Source organism: Ranitomeya variabilis, chromosome 3 (assembly GCF_051348905.1).
Source record: "Ranitomeya variabilis isolate aRanVar5 chromosome 3, aRanVar5.hap1, whole genome shotgun sequence".
Lineage (NCBI taxonomy): Eukaryota > Metazoa > Chordata > Amphibia > Anura > Dendrobatidae > Ranitomeya > Ranitomeya variabilis.
In genome coordinates this window covers 29,363,331-29,386,318 of record NC_135234.1, presented here as the reverse complement: position 1 = coordinate 29,386,318, position 22,988 = coordinate 29,363,331, and the positions used below count along the sequence as shown (strand labels likewise).

General features: G+C 45.6%; 1 protein-coding gene across 1 annotated transcript in view; it reads left to right on the top strand.

Moving 5' to 3' along the window:
• SH3BGR (SH3 domain binding glutamate rich protein) overlaps positions 1-13,605 on the top strand; it is a 60,100-nt gene extending 46,495 nt beyond the window's left edge. Inside the window, exons 6-7 of the mRNA XM_077293871.1 lie at positions 1,575-1,656; positions 13,308-13,605. Of these exons, the coding sequence (XP_077149986.1) occupies positions 1,575-1,625 (51 nt within the window). The 3' untranslated portion in view covers positions 1,626-1,656; positions 13,308-13,605. The remainder of the gene's footprint in view (positions 1-1,574; positions 1,657-13,307) is intronic.
• The last annotated feature ends 9,383 nt before the right edge of the window (positions 13,606-22,988 follow it).

Below are 22,988 nucleotides of genomic sequence, written 5' to 3'. Positions count from 1 at the left end.
TTTAAGGGGTCCGCTGGGGTGATGTTATGGCAGCTAGATGGTATACCTTCCCACAGGTGAAGTGTATCCCCAGGGCTTCCCGGCGTATAGATGACGAATGGTGAGAGGCGCAGAGAAGAACGAGGACACAAGGTTGCAGTCTCTTTACCTTTACTGAAGACTTCAGCATCCACAGTCCAGAGCACCAGATCACAGGGCAGGCAGAGTCCGGCCGGTTTGGAGGCAAGTCCAGAGTCCCCTTGTCCAGGTGGAGAATAAAAGCCTTTCCTCTAGCGCCGTGGTAGTGTAGTCCCTTACTGCTAAGCTTCTCATAAGGTCCTCACAGATGTTATCTCTCTCTGTCCCCCAGATTGGATAGGACATATCCGTATGACTGGTGGCTTGAGGCGGTTTATAGGGACTCTAGCACGCCCCAGCCTCTCAGGTTGTCACCGTGCCTCCTGGGTGTTAGGTCGGACAGGTAAAGTAGAGTTCAGCTGTCCTGCCGGTCTCTGATGTAAGCCATAGAGGTCCTTACAACCTCGGTGTTCCGGCTACCGGTCTCTGCGCCTCAGTAGGAGGCAGCCTGCTCGGGGCTGGTCCCCTTCTGATATCCTCTCCTGTGCTTCCTCTCCTGCATGCTCGCTGCAAACAATTCGGCCTTCAAATGTCTCTTCCTGGGAGCTGCAGCTCTGAGGGCATGCACAGCTCCATGAACTCTCCTCTGTCCTCTGACAGGAATTCACTCCTGCCAGGAACAGCTTCCCTGAAGGACTGACTAACTTTCCCTACAGACTACCAGTTATAAATATGTGGGGGAGTAAATAGGATCAGAAGCTCCCCCTGGTGGCCTGGAGTGTGAAGTGTTGCATGTTTGTGGTACCTGGATGCAGTTATCCTTCCTTGCCTCCAAACGTAGCATCACTGTCCCCGGGAGACAAGCGACATTACTGTGATGACCAGGACCCTGGGGCGCCACAATAGCCCTCTGTATCTGTAGTTTTACACACACTGGTTGGTAACCGGTTCATGCAGCATTACATGAACACCCGATTTATTACATTGATGGGCGGACCGTACAATAGAAGCAATTGTTACCATCCACCTCTCGTGTCTCCCTTTTTCCCCATAGATTGTAGCTTGCGAGCAGGGCCCTCATTCCTCCTGGTATTTATTGTTTAAGTGATTATTGTTATTCTGCAATGTCCTTTATTGTCTGTATAAGTCCCCTCTAAAAGTGCTGCGGAATATGTAAATGTGAAGCGCTATAGAAGTAAAATTATTATTATCATGATATAGTGCCATGTTAACCCCACAAAGTGCCATGACATGCTGATATAGTGCTATATTGTGCTCAGATATCACCAGATAGTGACCATGCAATACCCAGCATTACAGAGTGGACGCCATTTTCCTCAGATTTTATTTTCTCATGCATTTTTTGGCATTGGGCAGGACAGTTATACTGCCCCCTGTTGACAGCATGGAAAACTAATATGTACAATACAATGCCCCAGGGCACACGCTCAGCCGACTCCTAGATTTTTATTTACTGTGCCGTTCACTACTGCTAATTAATTTTTCTGTTCCTATAGGTCGCAGTAGAAGCAGATGATGACCAAGGAGAAGAAGAAGAAGAATCCTAGAGATAAGAGCTACCTCTGCTGTACTATTCAGGTATTGTTTGGTGGCTGATTTACACACATTTCTTTCATCAAAAAGGGGAGAAATAGGATAATTTATAAATCTTTACATTTTTTTATTACGAATATATAAAAAATGATTATAGTACATGATTTCCATCTTTGCAAATTTCTGACCCTTCTTCTTTGCACACTCGCTTTGCTCAGTGAGATTGGATGGAGACGGTGCAATTTACAAGTTTTGCCACAGATTCTCAATGGGATTTGTGTCTGGACTGTGACTTGGCCGTTCATATATATAGTATGTGCTCATCTGACCAAAGCATCTTCTTTCTTGTAGGCGACACAGAGAGCATGTGGGAGAAGGGGCTCCGATCATACAAAACTAAACTAGAGAGCTTTTGAGGCCACATGCAAAACAGTATGTGTGGAAGAAAACTAACACAGGACCTAACTCTGAAAACACCATCCCCACTGTTACACATAGTGGTGGCAGCATCCTGCTGTGGGGAGGCTTTTCTTCAGCAGGGACAGGGAAGCTGGTCTACAAAAGACTTCACAGTGGGGCATAGGTTCACCTTCCAGCAGGACAACGACCCTAAACATCCTTCCAGAGCCACAGTGGATGGTTTAGATAAAAGCATATTCATGTGTGTGAACGGCCCAGCCACAGTCCAGACTGAAATCCCATGAGAATCTGTGACAAGACTTTTAAATGGCTGATCACAGACGCCTCCTTCCAATCTCACTGTGTGAGAGCGAGTGTGCAAAGAAGGGGCAAAAACATCATCTCTAGATGTGCAAAGCTGGAGAGACAGACTCCTAAAGACTGCATCAGTAATTGCAGCAAAAGTTGATCTTACAAAGTATTAGCTCAGGGGGGCTGAATACAAATGCACCTCACAATTTTCAGATTTATATTTTTAAAATATTTAGAAAACCAGGTATAATTTCCTTTACATTTCACAAATGGCAGCATTGTGTCTGTATTGTATTTAAAGGGAACCTATCACCCCGTTTTTTTCGGTATGAGATAAAAATACTGTTAAATATGGCCTGAGCTGTGCATTACAATAGTGTAGTTTGTGGACCCCGATTCACCACCTATGCTGCCGAAATACGTTACCAAAGTAGTCATTTTCGCCTGTCAATCAGGCTGGTCAGGTCGGATGGGCGTGGCTTCTTCCCCCAGATATTGCGTAGTTTTCCGTTGGTGGCGTAGTGGTGTGCGCATGTCCAACGTCCCCAATCCTGCACGGGGGGGTGAAAATAGCAGCGATATCCGTTATTCCATTGGTGGTCGGTGGGCGCGGCCATCTTCCTTTGGCCGCGCGTGCGCAGAAGCGGCGCTCTGCTGGCCGCGGCTTCAGGAAAATGGCCGCCGCGATCTCCATCTGCGCACGCGCGGCATCCCGCGGCCATTTTCCTGAAGCCGCGGCCAGCAGAGCGCCGCTTCTGCGCACGCGCGGCCAAAGGAAGATGGCCGCGCCCACCGACCACCAATGGAATAACGGACATCGCTGCTATTTTCACCCCCCCGTGCAGGATTGGGGACCTTGGACATGCGCACACCACTACGCCACCAACGGAAAACTACGCAATATCTGGGGGAAGACACCACGCCCATCTGACCTGACCAGCCTGATTGACAGGCGAAAATGACTACTTTGGTAACGTATTTCGGCAGCATAGGTGGGGAATCGGGGTCCACAAACTACACTATTGTAATGCATAGCTCAGGCCCTATTTAACAGTATTTTTATCTCATACCGAAAAAAACGGGGTGATAGGTTCCCTTTAAGTTTTTTATATAATTGAATCTCAGTATTTGTGTTTATTTTGTACATCCATAATTCCAACAAAATTGGAACTCTCTGTAAAATGTAAAGAAAACAAGAATGCGATGATTTGGAAATTTCTTATATTTTATTCACCACAGAACACAGGACACAGATCAGAAATTGACCACTGGACGTTTTTCCATTTTATCTGAAAAAAATTTAGAAATTGATGGTAGCAACACATCTGAAGAATATTGTGCCCGGATCGTGTCACCATTGTGTACCGTCACCGTCCCCTCTTCTTCTTACAACAGTCTGTAAACGGTGGGGAAGTGAGGAGACGATTGCTGGAGTTTTGCGAGAGGAACGTTGTTCCATTCTTATCTGATGTAGGTGTCATGCACACACATGGCCCACGTGGCTCACGGACCCACTGTGCCACAAGGCCAAGCATACCTAGGAGGAGCGTGGCTAAGCAGCTACCTGGTGTTCACTGGACCTCCTGATGGTGGAGTTATTCTTGAGATGCAAGTAGCCGCCACATACCACGCTAGACCTTTGGTACTGCAACTGCTGACTCCAGAGGTCAGGATAGCAGGCACAGACTGGGCTCAGAGTAACTGGCAGGACAGGATTCGGACTCCGTTCAGATTACACAGATTCTGGATCCTCAGGCAGAACGGATACTGACACGGAGTCACACACAGGGCTGGATTCAGAGAGTGGAACAGGCTCCGACAATACAGACTCTTGTCCACTAACCAGGATAGACACAGGTGCTAGTTCAAGTACCGCCAGAACGGTTTCAGGTTCAGATACCGCTGATGCAGCTTCAGGCACTCCTAGTGCGGTTTCAGAGTTCAGGTACCACTGCTGCGGCTTCAGGTTCAGGTACCACCGCTGCGGCTTCAGGTTCAGGTACCACCTGTTGCGGCTTGAGGGTTCAGGTACTGCCGGTGCGGCTACAGTCTCAGGTACCGCAGGGAGTGGTGCCAGGGTTTACATGCCACGGGTGCGGCTTCAGGTCCAGGTTCAGATAGAGCGATTTCAGAGTTCAGGGGCCACTGATGGGGATTTGGGTTCAGACCCTGGCCACACAAGGACCAGCGGATCAGGAGCAGGGACTAGCCACACAAGACTAAACTGATAACTTTACGATCAAGGGACAGTGACCAGGCAACTCACTGGTTGCACCAAAAACTACCAAGGGAGAACATTACTCAGGCACCTTGCTACTGGGGAGCAGGCTAATGGCTGCAGGCTTTTTCACAGTATGCATGCTGCCCTTTAAGAGCAGTGGAGCAGGCACTAGGCATGCTGCCGGGAAGCCTGTGTGATGTGCACAGAGCAGGAGACAGAGAGCTCAATGTGTGGCTGAGGAGGTGAGTATGTTGGCGTCCATACATGAAGAAGGAAGAGGGATCATGCAGGGGCGTCGATATTAGTGTTACAGTAGGATTCTTGCTGCTCCACAGTCGAGGTCTTTGATGGATTTTTCATTTCATAGTGGGCCAAATGTTTTCTATTGGTAAAAGGACCAGACTGCGGGCAGCCGTTTCATCACCCAAACCCATCTTCTGCGGAGCCATATTATTATGATGGAGGCAGTATGTGGTTTACCATTGTCTTGCTACAATAAACCAGACCTTCAATGAAATACATGTTGTCCGGATGGAGCAGATGTTGCTCTAAGACTTCTACAGTCATGGCCAAAAACATTGGCACCCTTGAAATTGTTCCAGAAAATGAAGTATTTTTCCCAGAAAATTATTCCAATTTACACGTTTCGGTATATTTCCTTTTTTTTCCTTTGTGTGTATTGGAACAAAATAAAAAAACAGAAAAAAAGGCAAATTGGACATAATTTCAAACAAAACCCTAAAAATGGACTGGACAAAATTGTTGGCACCCTCAACTTAATATTTGGTTGCACACCCTTTGGAATAAATAACTGGAATCAATAGCTTCCCATAACCATCAATGAGCTTCATACACCTCATTTGTATTTTCTGTTTCTTTTACTCACTCTGGGATCTTTTCGAATTCAGCACACTTTTCCTTCTATAGGTAATTTACACTAAGCTCTGCCCTCCAATTCTTTAGGAGGAACGTGAAGTGCTCGATGGCTTTTCAGGCAGTATAGGTCCGAGTCACCATAGTCCGGGCTAAGGATACGGCTATCTCAGCTCATGCAGGAACCCTTAGGAACTGTGGATTCAGGATCTCTACTCTGTATAGGAAATGCCAGGGTCAGTTGCAGTTTTTGTGTGTTACCTATTTTTCTGAGTGAGTTGTCTTTGGAGGAGGCAGACATCAAGTGGCAGCCACAGCATGCGTTATTTGCCACTGCGCATGTTCTACTCCACCCAAATTAGTCTTTACTCCCTAAGGTAAATTTACTGGATTGTTTCAACTGAGACCAAAGTAAGTTTTCCATTTTTTTCTTCATGTAAGTTGTACTTTCATCTCCTTCCTGTCTTATCCAGAGGAGAGCGTAAATGCGTGGGTATTGTTCTGTGGTGATGATCCTCAGGCTTGGGCATTTTCTCTGCCTAAGGATTCTCCAGTGTTTTCCTCAGTTGATGCTTTTTTCTTTGCTCTGGGGCTCATTTATGGTGACCCTGATAAAGTTGCAGTTGCTGAATCAATGATCCACAGGTTGGTTCAGGGAAATCGTAAAGTGGAGGACTACTGCTCACAGTTCAGACGCTGGGCAGTGGAAACCTCCTGGAAGGACTCAGCCTTTCGCAGTCAATTCGGTCAGGGTTAATATGTAAGGGCACTGGTTCTGAAGGTTTGAAGTTAACTCTCATGCAGTCCACTGGATATTATTTTTACAGGAGTCTCTGGTTACCAAATCTGGAGATATAGTTACCTCTGCATTTGTTGACTCAGGTCTGCCTTAGATCTTATTGATAGTGATTTTGCTATCAAATGTGGGTACACAGTTGCAACTCTCGGTCATTCTATTCAAGTATCAGCATTTGATAATTCTCTCTCTCTCTATAGTTGAGCGAATTTGTTCGGATTTGGTCGCCTAATCTGAATTTGCCATATTCATGCCATATTGGTACCCTATTCGTGCCGAATGTATGTTTGATGATCAGTTCCGAACATATTCGGTAAATTCTACTCCCATTGAGTCTAATGACGTTCGGCTGAAACGAACATTGAAAAAACAAGATTTGATGCCGATCGTATTCGGAACCGAATCTGAACAAATTCGCTCAACTCTAATTCTCTCCAAACCGAAAGTCATGTTACTTCTAAGGTTGAGAATTTGTGCAGGAGAGTGGGAGTGTTAAACACAGAATATTTCATTCATGGTGTTTACTTCCTTGCCCGCTAAAGTTGTGTTGGGTATGCCCTGGTTGGTGAAACACAATCCTACCATCAATTAAGGCCATGTTCACATGGATCCGCGGCGATTTTGATGCTACGTGTCCGCAGCAGTTTCCATAGCGTTTACATTAACATGTAAACCCTATGGAAACCGCAGTGCACATGCTGCAGGAAAAACCGCGCAGAAACGCAGCGGTTTACAACCCGCAGCATGTCACTTCTTTGTGCAGAATCGCTGCGATTCTGCACACATAGGAATGCAGTTGAAGCGCCCCCACACCGCCGCAGGGCCGAGGGGTACCCGGAGCCGGGCCTCTGGGTCTCAGTCCTGGGGTTGTCACGGTGGCTAGACCCGGTCCGTGGCCCTGTCTGTCAGTGGGGGACGTCCGGTGCAATAAGTGGTGGTGTAGCGGTGCAGTTGTGGGGTGCAGGTCGCGGTAAATAACGAGGACACCAGGTTGCAGTCTCTTTACCTCTTTACTGAAGATCTCTGGGTCCTCAGTCCGGAATACGGTTCACCAGGCTGCGCAAGCCGGCCGGTCCAATGGCACCTCCAGAGTTCTCTTCACAGGTGGAAATCTGCGCCTTCCCCCTAGCGCTAGGTGTTGTGGTCCTTCCCTGCTGTGCTTACGGAAAGTACCCCACAACTGTTGTGTCTGTTTCTTAAGTTCCCTCACAACTCGATTAGATGATGTTCTGCTAATCCTCCGTCCCTCCCTGATGTTCTGGTTGGGACGGCACCCGTTTGACGGGTAAGCTCGGAGCTCTTCCGGGACCCTAGAGTCGCCCCTCTCCACAAGTTGCCCCCCAAGACTGCATAGGTGATTTGAGTTAGACAGCCCGCCTTAGACTGACTGTCCTGCCGCTGTTTAGAGTATTGCTTGAAGCTGGATATTATGATACTCTCTCGGCGTTCCGGCCACTGGTTGTGCGCCTCAGTAGGATGTTGCTTTGGTCTTACAGCACGACTCCTACTGGTATTCTCCTATTGCTATGATCTCGTTTCTCACTCAGCACAATCTATCTCGCTTCTGATCCTTTCTTGGGCACCGCCGCTATCCTGAGCAGGCACGGTCCCTTTACGTTCGTTCAAGTTGCCAAGCCTCTGTCAGGATCCCACCCCTGACAGAGACCCTACTGTATCTTCCCCCCACAACACCCTCTGCCACAAGGTGTTGCCTGGTTCCAACCCAGTCAGCTTCTGACTAACTTCCTGCCTGACCCCCAGTTTACCCACTATGGTGGGGAGTGGCCTAGTGAATAGAACCCTTAGCTCCCCCCGGAGGCCCAGCTGTGAAATGTATTGGTGTCTGTGATACCTGATCAGATGAACTCCTTCAGTGCCATCAGACGTACCATAGCTCCCCATAGTGGCGGAGCCACAGTACTGCAACGACCAGGACTCTGGGGCGCTGCACTCCCCCCTGGTTAAACACAGTACTCCGGGACTGGGAAGAAAACAACAATACAAGTTAGCAAAAAGACATACAGTTTTGTTGAGTGCAATAACAGTAAGTATACTTGAACAGGCTTCCCTTTATGGGAGGTAAGGACACTTGAACATTACAAACATTGTTAAATATCATAGCAACATGCTATGAACAACTCTTCTTACCCAACCGGGTAATCTACTTAGTGCAACATTGTTGAACAATAATTTAACTTTGCCTTTAAGGACTTACACTCGGAATCCGCTAAAGACCTTCTTATAATCACATTATAAGGCAATTTAACTTTTACATTCTCCTTCTTTAGATCTGCAGGACCGCCTGTCCTATCGGCACCAGACCTACTGCCTCTCCTTTCTTACAGGACCGCTCCTTTCAGCCCGAGCCTTCTGTCTTTCAACTACTATACACAGTATAGAACATAACATTACTTTCAATTTAAGAGCACTGAGCCATCTCTATATGGCTCCTATGAGGACTCAGGGTTTACCTTCTAACCTCATTATCTATCAACATTATTAAACATTTCCTATAGAACATCAACCTTCTCATTATTTTTCTCACTAACATGCACGCTGGACACTTCGTCTATCCCTATGGGCCCACTGCGTCCTTCTTCTAGCTTTCACTTTCAGGGAACATCATCAGCATTTCTTTACAATTAACTAGTTGGATACATATAACTTTCTTTCACAAACATTATCATCACTTCTTCTTTATCAAAGCATTATTGCTATTTCTCAGTCTTAAAGCAATACGATTCTCTCAAGTGCAACATATGAACACCCCTTTAAGAGGGGTCCAAGTCTCTATGAGGTAGCATATCTTCTCAAGCTACCAGTCCTTACTCAGCAAAGGTTCCAGTGTGGTATCTTCACAAAGAGTCCTTTTTGAAGTAAAACCAGTAGGGAGCACCTTTAATAAGGTGCAAACTATGTACAAAAAGTTTGTATCATGCACTGTTCATGATTGCGGCAGTTCTTAAAACTTGTGCAAAACTCAGAAAAAATAAACAAAACAACAGGGATCCCGGGTCAACAAAGGGATCCCTTTTAAAAGTTAACCCTGAACGGGTTTAGCAGCAAAACAGGAAACAGTAACTATATACATATTTTAAGAGTAGTATTATCTTACTCATTCGGTGCAGAAGGTGGTTTCCTCCCGGGCCTCACCAGACCAACGGGTCGCGCTGGTGATCCAGGAAGTGGTTCTGGTCCCAGCAACGACAGGATCCCTCGCCGCAATGCTCTTTTCGCCGAGGATCCTGCACGCCCCCAGGGTACATGGTGGGTCCGGGTTCTCCGCTGCTCCGCTGGGTCAGGTTCCATTGCCTTTTCGGCAGGAGGCTCATCTTCAGATGTTGCAGCGGCGGCCTGGAGCGCGACGCACCGCTGGACGCCCCGCGCCATCCAGCCAGCCTTGCCGGTTGCCCTCCTCCACCTAGTATAAGTGACAGCATCACCGGGCTCCAGGTCGCGAGCAAACCTTCTCCCGCAGGGCTCGACCTCTTCCCGGTCCACGTGGACTTGTAGCGGCTCCCCGATCTCCTGTATAACCCCTCTTCCATGTCGGGGGTTGAAGGAGACCACTACACCCCAGTGTGACGACGGGGTTTCTCCCACACTGGTCAAATCAATCTGAGCTGCAGGCTGGGGCCGGCTCCGCCACGCCGTCATCAGGTGCCGCAGGTGCTCGGCCTCCGGCAAGATCCTCATACCCTGTGTGGGCAGCGTACCTTCCGCCGCGGCCGGGTTGGGAAGAGCAGGGGACACCGGAGATAGACGGATCTCCGTGGGCTGGCCTAGCCGAGTAAGTACGTGGGCATCAGCCTCTAAGCGGCGCACTATTTGGCAAGCCTCGGCTGCAGCTACACACTCCTCAGACAGTGGCAAGGGGGGTCGGCCCATCGGTAGCTCCGTGAGGGTCAGTCCCTGCAACGTTGACGCATCTGGGGCTGTGTCGGGTGGTGCAGCCTCAGGCTGGATCGGGTCAGTCCCACGCGGTGTTCTCGGTGTCGCCATCTTTTCTCCTTCTCCAGTGTCTTCTTCCTGCGGTCTTTTTCGTGGGCGGCCCCGTCTCCATGGTCTCCACCCTCCAAACAGGATCAGGAGGCGGACCTCGGCTGCTGACGGACATGTCCTCAGGACACAGAAATATTTAGACTGGGCGGCCATTGTTGTTCGCGCTCTCCAGCTTACCTACGCCCACTCCACGCCCCTCTTCTCTTCCTGCGCTCTCCTCAGCGCTGCAATGGCGGCGGATTTTGGCGGCAAGTGGCGCAGCACACAGTCTTTGCAATAAAGTACAGTCCAAGCACAGTAAATCACAGTTCCAAGGCACACATGACCTGATTCTTCAGGCTTAAGTAGATCCTGTTCATGACGCCAAGTTGAAGCGCCCCCACACCGCCGCAGGGCCGAGGGGTACCCGGAGCCGGGCCTCTGGGTCTCAGTCCTGGGGTTGTCACGGTGGCTAGACCCGGTCCGTGGCCCTGTCTGTCAGTGGGGGACGTCCGGTGCAATAAGTGGTGGTGTAGCGGTGCAGTTGTGGGGTGCAGGTCGCGGTAAATAACGAGGACACCAGGTTGCAGTCTCTTTACCTCTTTACTGAAGATCTCTGGGTCCTCAGTCCGGAATACGGTTCACCAGGCTGCGCAAGCCCGGCCGGTCCAATGGCACCTCCAGAGTTCTCTTCACAGGTGGAAATCTGCGCCTTCCCCCTAGCGCTAGGTGTTGTGGTCCTTCCCTGCTGTGCTTACGGAAAGTACCCCACAACTGTTGTGTCTGTTTCTTAAGTTCCCTCACAACTCGATTAGATGATGTTCTGCTAATCCTCCGTCCCTCCCTGATGTTCTGGTTGGGATGGCACCCGTTTGACGGGTAGGCTCGGAGCTCTTCCGGGACCCTAGAGTCGCCCCTCTCCACAAGTTGCCCCCCAAGACTGCATAGGTGATTTGAGTTAGACAGCCCGCCTTAGACTGACTGTCCTGCCGCTGTTTAGAGTATTGCTTGAAGCTGGATATTATGATACTCTCTCGGCGTTCTGGCCACCGGTTATGCGCCTCAGTAGGATGTTGCTTTGGTCTTACAGCACGACTCCTACTGGTATTCTCCTATTGCTATGATCTCGTTTCTCACTCAGCACAATCTATCTCGCTTCTGATCCTTTCTTGGGCACCGCCGCTATCCTGAGCAGGCACGGTCCCTTTACGTTCGTTCAAGTTGCCAAGCCTCTGTCAGGATCCCACCCCTGACAGAGACCCTACTGTATCTTCCCCCCACAACACCCTCTGCCACAAGGTGTTGCCTGGTTCCAACCCAGTCAGCTTCTGACTAACTTCCTGCCTGACCCCCAGTTTACCCACTATGGTGGGGAGTGGCCTAGTGAATAGAACCCTTAGCTCCCCCCGGAGGCCCGGCTGTGAAATGTATTGGTGACTGTGATACCTGATCAGATGAACTCCTTCAGTGCCATCAGACGTACCATAGCTCCCCATAGTGGCGGAGCCACAGTACTGCAACGACCAGGACTCTGGGGCGCTGCACATTGTTCTGCTTACTTCCCGCATGGGGCTGTGCCCACGTTGCGGGAAGTAAGCGGATAATGCGCGGTTGCTACACGGGGTGGAGGAGAGGAGACTCTCCTCCAGGCCCTGGGAAGCATAAATAGTGTGAAAAAAAAGAATTAAAATAAAAAATAATGATATACTCACCTCTCAGCGCTGCACGTGGCCGTCCCCGGTCTCAGTTGCTGTGCGAACAGGACCTGCGGTGACGTCACGGTCACATGACCGTGATGACGCCGCGGTCACATGACCGTGACGTCACGAAGGTCCTTCTCGGCACAGCATCTTTGGAACCAGACCGCCGAGTGCAGCGCCGAGGAGATCGCGACGTCAGAGGGTGAGTATAGCCAATTTTTATTATTTTTAACATTACTATTGATGCTGCATATTGCTGCATATGCAGCATCAATAGTATAGGCGGAAACCCGCAGCAGAAACCGCGGAACAAGCCGCGATAAATCTGCAGGGATAACCGCAGCGGGTTTGCCTTGCAGATTTATCAAATCCGCTGCGGGAGAACCCGCAGAGGTCACACGCAAAGTGTGCACATAGCCTAAGAGACTCGCGAAGTGAAGTCTTGGAAGGAATGTTTGTTTTTCCAGTTGTTCATCTAAATCCCTGGCATCTATGAAATATCTTCTTCTAGGTTTTATTCAGTATTTTGAGGATGTGTTTTTGAGACTGAATGTGAAGTTCTCCCTGCACATCTGTCATATGATTGTGCTATAGAATTTATCCCAGCGGCCAAATTGCCAAAATATTCGTCTTAAAGATCCATCAAGGAAATTTGCTCCTAAATTTGTTAGTCTGTGTAAGGTAATTAAGATCATTAATCCTGTGATGGTCAAGCATAGGTCCAAGTTACCATTGTCTAGTCTGTGGTTAAGGCTATCTCATCTCACCCAGGAACCACTAGGGACTGTGGAGTCAGGATCTCTAGTCTGTACAGGACCAGCAGGGTCAATTGCAATTTTTCTGTGTTACCTATTTTCCAAAGTGAGTTGCTGCACCTTCATAACACTTACTTTTCCAGAGTTAACTTTTTCAAATTAAATTTCTGATCCGTATCCTGTTGGGAATAAAATATGAGAAGAGATTTTCACATCGTTGCATCATTGTATTCTTTACATTTTACACAGTGCCTCAACTTTTTTAGAATTGGGGTTTAGAATTATATTTTGAAATACGCAACTATCAAAAAAATATGTTGAGGGGTTGGGACTTCTCTACTTTGTACCCAGGACCCTATTTGTTTTTATAACACACTGACCACTTTGCATTTCCATGTCAAAATAGACACACGACTTGCAGCCTCACTCAAAGGCCTCATTTAAATATCAGTGATTTTACAGCTACGCAAAAAATGCGAATGTGTGAACAGTTCCATAGATTATAATGGGTAAATGGTCTATACGTGAAAAGCACAGAGAGAACACGTATGTGAAGAACGGGACGTCTGAATGAGGCCTCCACCTCTTCTTTCAACAAGACCATCAACGATGGACACCTCTTTATGACACTTTAACCTATCTGTTATCTTTTCTTTCAGGCCATCTAAAATAATCGTCTCGGAAGAGAACTGCACTCGGCCACTAAACTGCAATTTGTTTCCACTAAATTTTTTTCTGAAGTCCGACACGACGCCTCTCCATAAGGCCTAAGAGCAGCTCCGCGGAGCCCCTTCTCGGCACCTTAACTTTCGTTTCCACCAGGGGTTTTCACATGGGTTTAAGTCATGTGCGGTGGTGAACTTTGCACTGGATATCCTCAGGATTTCTTACTCACTGGGTATTATGGACGTGATTTGTAATAAAGTTGGAATTAAAACTTCATTTCTTTTTCAAGGAGACTTAAGAAATTTGTGTTTCTTTTATATTTTTGAGTTTCCTCCAGGAAAATCTTCTTATACCTATCACCTCAGCCGTCTCATATAGTGACATGGGTGTCACATGTAGTTCTGTCTTCACTAACACAACCTGTCATCACTTTCCAGCAAAATCAGCACAGTTTTCCTGAAATGCTAGACCCCGTTCTTTCCTCCAATGGTGACCTCTCGCTTGTCTCCACATCACTGATCTCAACACACACCGGTGTATCCTCACTAGCAACATCATAGTTAAGCAACCACCTCTCCGACATCTTCTGAAATACTCTGTGCTTCTAGGACTCGTCTTCCAATATTTAGCTCTGACCTCCTATTTGTCAACCCCTTTCTCACCGACATTTACCAATCTTGGATCACCGCCCTATGATGATCTACTGTGAAGGGAAGTCCAGGCGCTGAGGTCATAATATCAATTTGAGCGGCCAAAGGATGCACTTACCATTAAGTCAAGGACAGAGAGTTCATGGAGTGGATATACGCATGTAGATGGCATAGACCAGCACAACTAAATAATACCGCCATACAGTACTATAAACAATACCACCGTAATACTGCTTTATAAAAATAATGCTGTCATTTTCAGTACTAATATATAATACCACTACCATGCGCTATACAAGAATAATGCTGCTATATACGGTACTATAAATAATGCTATCTATATAATTTTAGAATATGCAGTACATAGAAGAATTATACAAATACAAGTGCTTCTCACAAAATTAGAATATCATCAAAAAGTTAATCTACGATATTTCAGTTCTTCAATACAAAAAGTGAAACTCATACAGCGTCATTACAAACAAAGTGATCTATTTCAAGTGTTTATTTCTGTTTATGTTGATGATTATGGCTTACAGCCACTGAAAACACAAAAGTCATTATCTCAGTAAATTAGAATATTTTATAACACCAGCTTGAAAAATAATTAAAAAATCTGAAATGTTGGCCTACGGAAATGTATGTTCAGTAAATGCACTCAATACTTGGTTGTGGCTCCTTTTGCATCAATTACTACATCAATGCGGCGTGGCGTGGAGGCCATCAGCCTGTGGCACTGCTGAGGGGTTATGGAGGCCCAGGTTGCTTTGATAGCAGCCTTCAGCTCGTCTGCTTTGTTGGGTCTGGTGTCTCATCTTCCTCTTGACAATATTCCATAGATTCTCTATGGGGTTAAGGTCAGGCGAGTTTGCTGCCAATCAAGCACAGTGATACTGTTATTTGTAAACCAGGTATTGGTACTGTTGGCAGTGTGGACAGGGGCCAAGTCCTGCTGGAGAATGACATTTCCATCTCCAAAAAGCTTGTCAGCAGAGGGAAGCATGAAGTGCTCTAAAATTTCCCGGTAGACGGCTGCGCTGACTTTGGTCCTGATAAAACACAGTGGACCTACACCAGCAGATGACATGGCTCCCCAAACCATCACTGATTGTGGAAACGTCACACTAGGCCTCCAGCAGCTTGGGTTGTGGCCTCTCCACTCTTCCTCCAGACTCTGGGACCTTGATTTCCAAATGAAATGCAAAATTTACTTTCATCTGAAAACAACACCTTGGACCACTGACAACAGTCCAGTTCTTTTTCTCCTTGGCCCAGGTAAGACGCTTCTGGCATTGTCTATGGGTCATGAGTGGCCTGACACAAGGAATGCGACACTTGTAGCCCATGTCCTGGGTACGTCTGTGTGTGGTGGCTCTGGAAGCAATGACTCCAGCAGCAGTCCGCTCCTTGTGAATCTCCCACAAATTTTTAAATGGCCGTTTCTTAACAATCCTTTCCAGGCTGCAGTTATCCCGGTTGCTTGTGCACCTTTTTCTACCACACTTTTTCCTTCCACTCCACTCTCCATTAATATGCTTGGATACAGCACTCTGAACAGCCGGCTTCTTTATCAATGACCTTTTGTGAATTACCCTCTTTGTGGAGTGTGTCAATGACGCCTTCTGGACATCTGTCAGGTCAGCAGTCTTCCCCATGATTGTGGAGCTACTGAAACAGATGGAGAGACCTTTCTAAATGCTTAATAAGCCTTTGCAGGTGTTTTTTGCTATTTATTCTAATTTACTTTCATAACGACTTTTGGGTTATCTCTGGCTGTAAGCCATAATCATCAACATTAACAGAAATAAACACGTGAAATAGATCACTATGTGTAATGACTCTATATATGAGCTTCACTTTCTGCATTGAAGTATTCAAATAAATTAGCTTTTTGATGATATTCTAGTTTTGTGAGAAGCACCTGTATGTAAATATTACATGCATATTACACGCATGCACATTATATACACATTACACACATGATTACTGAGCAGATAGCGGAGTGATGGACACAGAACTTAAATGATCCATAAATTCCTTAAGGATGAAAAGATGGTGGGGTGGCCACATGATAAGCCTCTTCTTTCCAGTACAGAAAACTGATATACCTGTAGGTTTTCTAACAGCAGCTAGTGAAGCTCTTCTGTATGACAGTTAAGGCTGGAGACGACCTGGGATTTATAGAGTTAAGTTGCATAAAAGACCGTCATTCTACGATGTAATCCATGTCCTGAGACTGTGACAAGCAAAACATGCAAACCACCTCCCCCAGATAACATAAAATAATGACATAACCCAATAATCTGAGGTATTTTCACTTTTATGATGAGCAAGTGTTGTGATTGGTGGAGGAGGTGCAGGCTCCACCTATGAGGAGCAGAAAGAACCAATGCAGGCAAATCAAAGACACCCATGTCATCCTTCTTTAGTCTGAGCTGCCCATGTCAAAAAAGGTACCCACCACCCCTACCGGAAAAAATACCAGTCCTAAAAATTTAAATGCATTTTCATTAAAATGTTCAGGGCTAAAAGGGGTTGTACGGTCCAAATTTAGTCTTGGTATGTTTTACATACTCCCGACCAGGGCCCTGCCACCGGGTGTAGCCTTGCTCCATACACTTATATTGAATGAGGTCACATCCTGACTAGTGATGCGGCCGTCCAGTGGGCATGGTTGACTAGAGGGTAAGGCCGACTAGAGATGTGGCCTCGCTCCATAGAAGTGTATGGAAGTGAGGCCGCGTCCACTGGCTGGAGTATGTATAGCGCATAATACCCTCAGGTCCTGGCTCAGAAACCGGTGAATCCTCGTAGCGCACAGTGCGTGTGCTGGGGGGACTGATAAGTCTGCAGTCACACAGAGAGACTGCAGACTTAACGATTTGCACTGGACAATCCCTTTAAGGGGTTCGTAGCTTGGCAAATGATTCAAAGAAGAGAATCCTTGTTTGATGCTGATGATGAAGAGCTGTACTTCCTACTATAATTGTGAAGATGACATTGCAGCCATTATGGAATTACTGAGCCAAAACTTACAAACCAGCCAAAGTCGGACTAAATGGCAAAATGTTCAGAGGATCTCATCCCCTTTTCCACACAGCCCCGATTATGCAAAATATGTATCAAAATATGGAAAGCATTGTAAGATAAAGAAACGGTGTCCACTGCAGAGGAAATGTAAAGTATAGCTGTCAAAGAACGCCAGATTGGTAGTGGAGACAAGCCACAGAGACTAATGGAAGGTACAGGAGTCATAAGCAGGGAACCTGCTCAGTGAGTTCCATATACTCTAATAGGACATATACCTGAAGATTGTATTCAAAGATAAACATTATCATACATCTAAATTTAAAAACATTACAAAAAAATGCACAAGTTAATTAAAAAAATTAGAAACCCCCCCACATTTGATCCATTTCACATGATTTGACCATTTTGTATATGTAATTCCTATTGTAACCAGCAGGGGTCAGTGTGTGCTGCTGGGTTCTATGGACAGATACAATTACTACTACTATTATTATTATTACTATTATTACTATCATCATTATCATTTACTATTATAGTTATTTTTATTATTTTACTGGAATTAATTCTCTTGTATTTGCGTCCCGTCCGCTACAATCAGCCTCAGGGATACAAAGAGATTTCTTCTGTGTTTTATAGTACTTTATTTCATCCATAAAACATCTTATTGTCAGTTCATGGCGTAATTATTACATTTTTCCTGAAGACAATAATTTCTGTAAGCGAATATTAAGCTTTTATTTTTTATGCTATTGCTTTTTGGTCCTGGAATAGTCAGAAAATTGTGAGAAAACAGAAAAAAATATAAATAAAAACGTGGCTTTTGTTGGATAAGTTATTGCGATGGCTCAGCTTGGGGTAAGTCAGTGCTGCTACAGATATAGCAGTGTGCAATAACAATGGTAAGACCCCTGAGAGCAATCTTGTGACTATAATAAAGGTGCAATGCAAAAAAAAAAAAAGGAAAAACAACAGCAAATTACCCAGTGCTCATGATTTTGAGTATTATATTCAGAATTTAAAAATTGACCAGCAGGATTTAGTGTGTGCTGCTAATGTATGAGTAGTAGTAGCAGCAGCAGCAGGGGAAGACACTGATAGCTCGGGGCCGCTATTCAAGACATATGTTTGAGCCCATCTTCTTTAACGACAACAAAGCAACAGTGTCACGACACAGCTGTCGAGTGACCTGGGACCAGGAGGTCCTTTCCTGGCCCTAACACTAGGGGGCTCCCTAGCTCGCCCTGTTCCTCAGGATACTTCAGATGGTGAAGATGCCGGGGCTTCCACCTTTGCCTTATCTCCTAAGTTAGCTCTTTGTCTGTCCCCCTCCCCCAAACAGGGCAACAAAGACAAGAAGAAACTGAAAACTCCACACACACAAAATTTTCACTCACATATACAGAGGAATCCACCAGGGTGTGCAGGAAGGGGATGAAAGCAAAATTAAGCGTACAAACCAAACAACTCCTCCAGCTCTCCTTCTCATACCAACTTCTCTCACTCCTTTTGTCATGCAGCAAAAGCTAACTCTGAGAAGGACTCAGTAATAGAACCCAGATTTTATAGTGAACAGGAGTGGCTAGCCGAGTGCAGCTGAATACAGGGTTTTTTCAACATAGCCCATTAACCCCTTTTCTGCTGGAAGAAAGAAACATGTTTAACCCCTTAATCCCATTGGACGTACTATCCCGTCGAGGTGACCTGGGACTTAATTCCCAGTGACGGGATAGTACGTCCAGCGCGATCAGCCGCGCTCACGGGGGGAGCTGATTATTACAGCTGACATCCGGCACTATGTGCCAGGAGTGGTTACGGACCGCTCCCGGCACATTAAACCCCGGAACACTGCGATCAAACATAACTGTCCCACTAGTTAACCCCTTCAGTAAACACTGTAAAAAAAAAAAAAAACCGAGAAAAAAAAACAGCGCTTTATTATCATACCGTCGTACAAAAAGTGGAATAACACGCGATCAAAAAGACAGGTATAAATAACCATGGCACTGCTGAAAACGTCATCTTGTCCCGCAAAAACGAGCCGCCATACAGCATCATCAGCGAAAAAATAAAAAAGTTATAGTCCTCAGAATAAAGCGATGCAAAAATAATCATTTTTTATATAAAATAGTTTTTATCGCATAAAAGCGCCAAAACATAAAAAAATATAAATGAGGTATCGCTGTAATCGTACTGACCCGAAGAATAATACTGCTTTATCAATTTTACCAAACGTAGAACGATATAAACGCCCCCCCCCCAAAGAAATTCATGAATAGCTGGTTTTTGGTCATTCTGCCTCACAAAAATCGGAATAAAAAGCGATCAAAAAAAGTTACTTGCCCAAAAATGGTGCCAATAAAAACGTCAACTCGTCCCGCAAAAAAAACAAGATCTCACATGACTCTATGGACCAAAATATGGAAAAATTATAGCTCTCAAAATGTGGAGACGCAAAAACTATTTTTTGCAATAAAAAGCGTCTTTTAGTGTGTGACGGCTGCCAATCATGAAAATCCGCTAAAAAAATGCTATAAAAGTAAATCAAACCCCCCTTCATCACCCCCTTAGTTAGGGAAAAATAATACATTTTTAAAAAAATTATTTCCATTTTCCCATTAGGGTTAGGGTTGGGTTGGGGCTAAAGTTAGGGTTAGGGTTGGGGCTAAAGTTAGGGTTGGGGCTACAGTTAGGGTTAAGGTTGGGGCTAAAGTTAGGGTTAGGGTAGGAAGTAGGGTTGGGATTAGGGTTAGGGGTGTGGTTAGGGTTATGGTTAGGGTTGGGATTAGGGTTGTGTTTGGGTTAGGGTTTCAGTTAGAATTCGGGAGTTTCCACTGTTTAGCGCTAAAGCGCTTAGCGCTAAACGGATTGCCCTAACGCAATCTGAACCTAGCCTAACGTGCAAACCACCCTCGGGGGTTAAGGGGTTAATAAATCGGAGAAGTGCTTCTTCTCAGCAGCGGAGTAGGAGCCAACCAGACGCTGCAGTCTTCTGGCTCTGCTTCGTTGTGGTAACCCTGTGACAAACAGATTATATATGCTATGTGTATATATTACATAGTTTCCTCTCTTACTATGTATAGCACCATCCCTTATTACATATCATCTCTAGTTATTTATGGCGTTGTCGCTTATTATATAATATCCTCTCTTGTTATGTAAAGCGTCATTCCTTACATATTAAATTATATTGTTATTTTGGTATTCATAGCACCGTCTCTTTATTTTATAACATACTCCTTTATTAGATATAAAATGCAATGACTGCTGATGGAACATGGTAAAGCTTCTTTTTTAATGGAGGAGGCTGATGAACTGGTCTTCTGGTCAGATGATGCCCCCTATGCCGTCATATTATATCTAGTAATAATAGTGTTTAATATTGATAGCGTCCTTCCCCACCCTCCCCTGTGGCGGCTACTTTCTAAATCATGCAAGCAGCGTGCTGACATCCTCACATCGTGCGTGCCTGTTTTCCTTTGTAATCTTCCTCTGACATCTAGAGATATTTTATCTGCTTTATATCTTTCGCTTCTTCCATAAAACTTCTCTCCTGCTCATTGTGTAATAATTGCTCTTAATTGATGTTTAGCATCCATTTTTTATGATGTTGCTTCCTATTCTAGAATTGCAAATCTGACTTTGAAGTTGGTTGCTTGTACTATTGATTTATGCAAAGTTCATCGAAATGATAGTGACCATCTATCAGTAATAGATGCCTAAGTGTTTAAAAATTTACATTTAAATGAAGTACGTAAAGCAAAGTTAGCTGTGGTGCATCCAACTTTGCTTTATATAACATCAGAGTTGAGGCACAAAGCCTGGTGGTTGCACATCAGAGTTGAGACACGGAGCTTAGTGGTTACACATTGTAGTTGAAGCACAGAGCTTGGTGGTTACACATCGGAGTTGAGGCACAGAGCTTGGTGGTTACACATTGGAGTTGAAACAGGGAGCTTGGTGGTTACACTTTGGAGTTGAGGCATAGAGCTTGGTGGGTACAAATCACATTCGATACACGGAGCTTGGTGGTTACACATTGGAGTTGAAGCACAGCGCTTGGTGGTTACACATTGGAGTTGAAGCACAGCGCTTGGTGGTTACACATTGGAGTTGAGGCACAGAGCTTGGTGGTTACACATCGGAGTTGAGGCACAGAGCTTGGTGGTTACACTTTGGAGTTGAGGCACATAGCTTGGTGGTTACACATTGCAGTTGAGGCACAAAGCTTGCTGCTTAAACATTGGAGTTGCGGCACAGAGCTTGATAGCTACACATTGTAGTTGAGGCACAGAGCTTGGTGGTTACACATTGAAGTTGAGGCACAGAGCTTGGTGGTTACACATTGTAGTTGAGGCACAGAGGTTGGTGGTTATACATCAAAAAATTACAACACAGCAGGGTTGAGGCATAAAACTAGGCAATCGCCAACAGGAGCAGTGAAAATCTCACCATAGTGAAACTCATATGGAGTAGATTCAGAGCCCAATGGCATGACAGATGAGGCTTTACAACATCTAAAGGGTTAAACTGCTGCTATCAGGGCAAGCTCCAGTTGCAGTGGGTGTTTGCTGTGAAAAATAGTTGTCCCTCACCTGGTATGGAGCGGGCTCAGTTTAAGAGTCTGCTTCATATGACTAAACTCGACTTTTGCCTTTGTGAGAGAAATCAATATCCGTATGTGAAAATAATTGCTTTCACAGCACAGTTTTACCCAAAACTTTTTTTTTTACTATTTCCTGTTTGTTGACGCTTTGTTTGAGAATCCCTAGAAAACTCAAAAGAGTTGTCATCATGGGGTAGAGGTCACAGTCACTGCCACAGACTATGCCACTATCTTGAAACAAAGCGTCATCAGTGACATTCATTTCAGTGCCCGGGCTAGTCCCAAACTGAGCATGTGTTAGTTCTCAATTCCGACAAATTTTCTGTAGGATCTTGTCACTGTAAAGTCACTTGCGGGTGCGGTGTTGGTCTCTGCGTGCACGTTTTCTCCTTACAATGCGCACTGATAGTTCGCTCTGTTGGCAGCTTGTCACTTCTGATCAGAGCTGGTGAGAGAGTGCACTGTCACTGTGCACTGAGAAGAACAGTGCACAGTGACAAGATCCTACTGAATATACGTTGGAATTGACATCAGAGGCATGCTCAGTAGAACAGGGACTAGCCCAGACCCTGAAATAAAGGTCACTGATGACGCTTAGTTTCAGGGAGGGGGCCGAAACTGCCACAGTGACTGCAACGTCTGCCCCCTGATCACAACTCGTTTGAGTATCCCAGCATGCACTGGGATGCTGAAACGATTATTGTCTATTGGACACTCACCCAGGTAGCAGCCAGGATCACAGGAGCCAGCTTTGAGGTGATGAAACTCTGCTGCTCAGTTGTGCAGAAGAATGACAGCCAGGAAAAAGTTAAACAAGAGTCCTGAAATGCAGTCCTAGCTCCTCCCACAGAGAATATCTGACCAGTGTCATGAAGGAGGAGCTATCCGTTCTGACTAGGTCCACCCACACAGAGCAAAGTAGTGCTGAAGCTGGCTGGATAGAGTCCAACACTGCAGCGTGACTATGTTTCTTGCAGACAGACAGTATCTGAGTGGATTCTCTCAGGGGGCAGCTCAATCCTCCTGACAACAACTAGAACTAGGAGCAGGAGGGTTGTGCCACTCCCCTGAGAGATACCTCATAGTGCCGCCTAAGGCAAAAGACTCGCATGATGGTGCTCAAACAAAGTCCAAACTGTGGCTTTTGCTCTTAGGCCACTGTGAATACTGCGCAGTATATAGTAAAAGCGATCAAATGATCATAGTTTCAAGTCCATTAATAGGACAAAAATAAAAAAATAAAATGTTTGTAAAAACAAAAACATCAAAATCACCACTCTTATCCCTCGTTAAAAATAACTAATAAAAAAACACTTAAGTGGTATCTACACGTCTATAAAAGTCTGATCTATCAAAATATCTGTCAATATCTATCAAAATATAAAACTAAT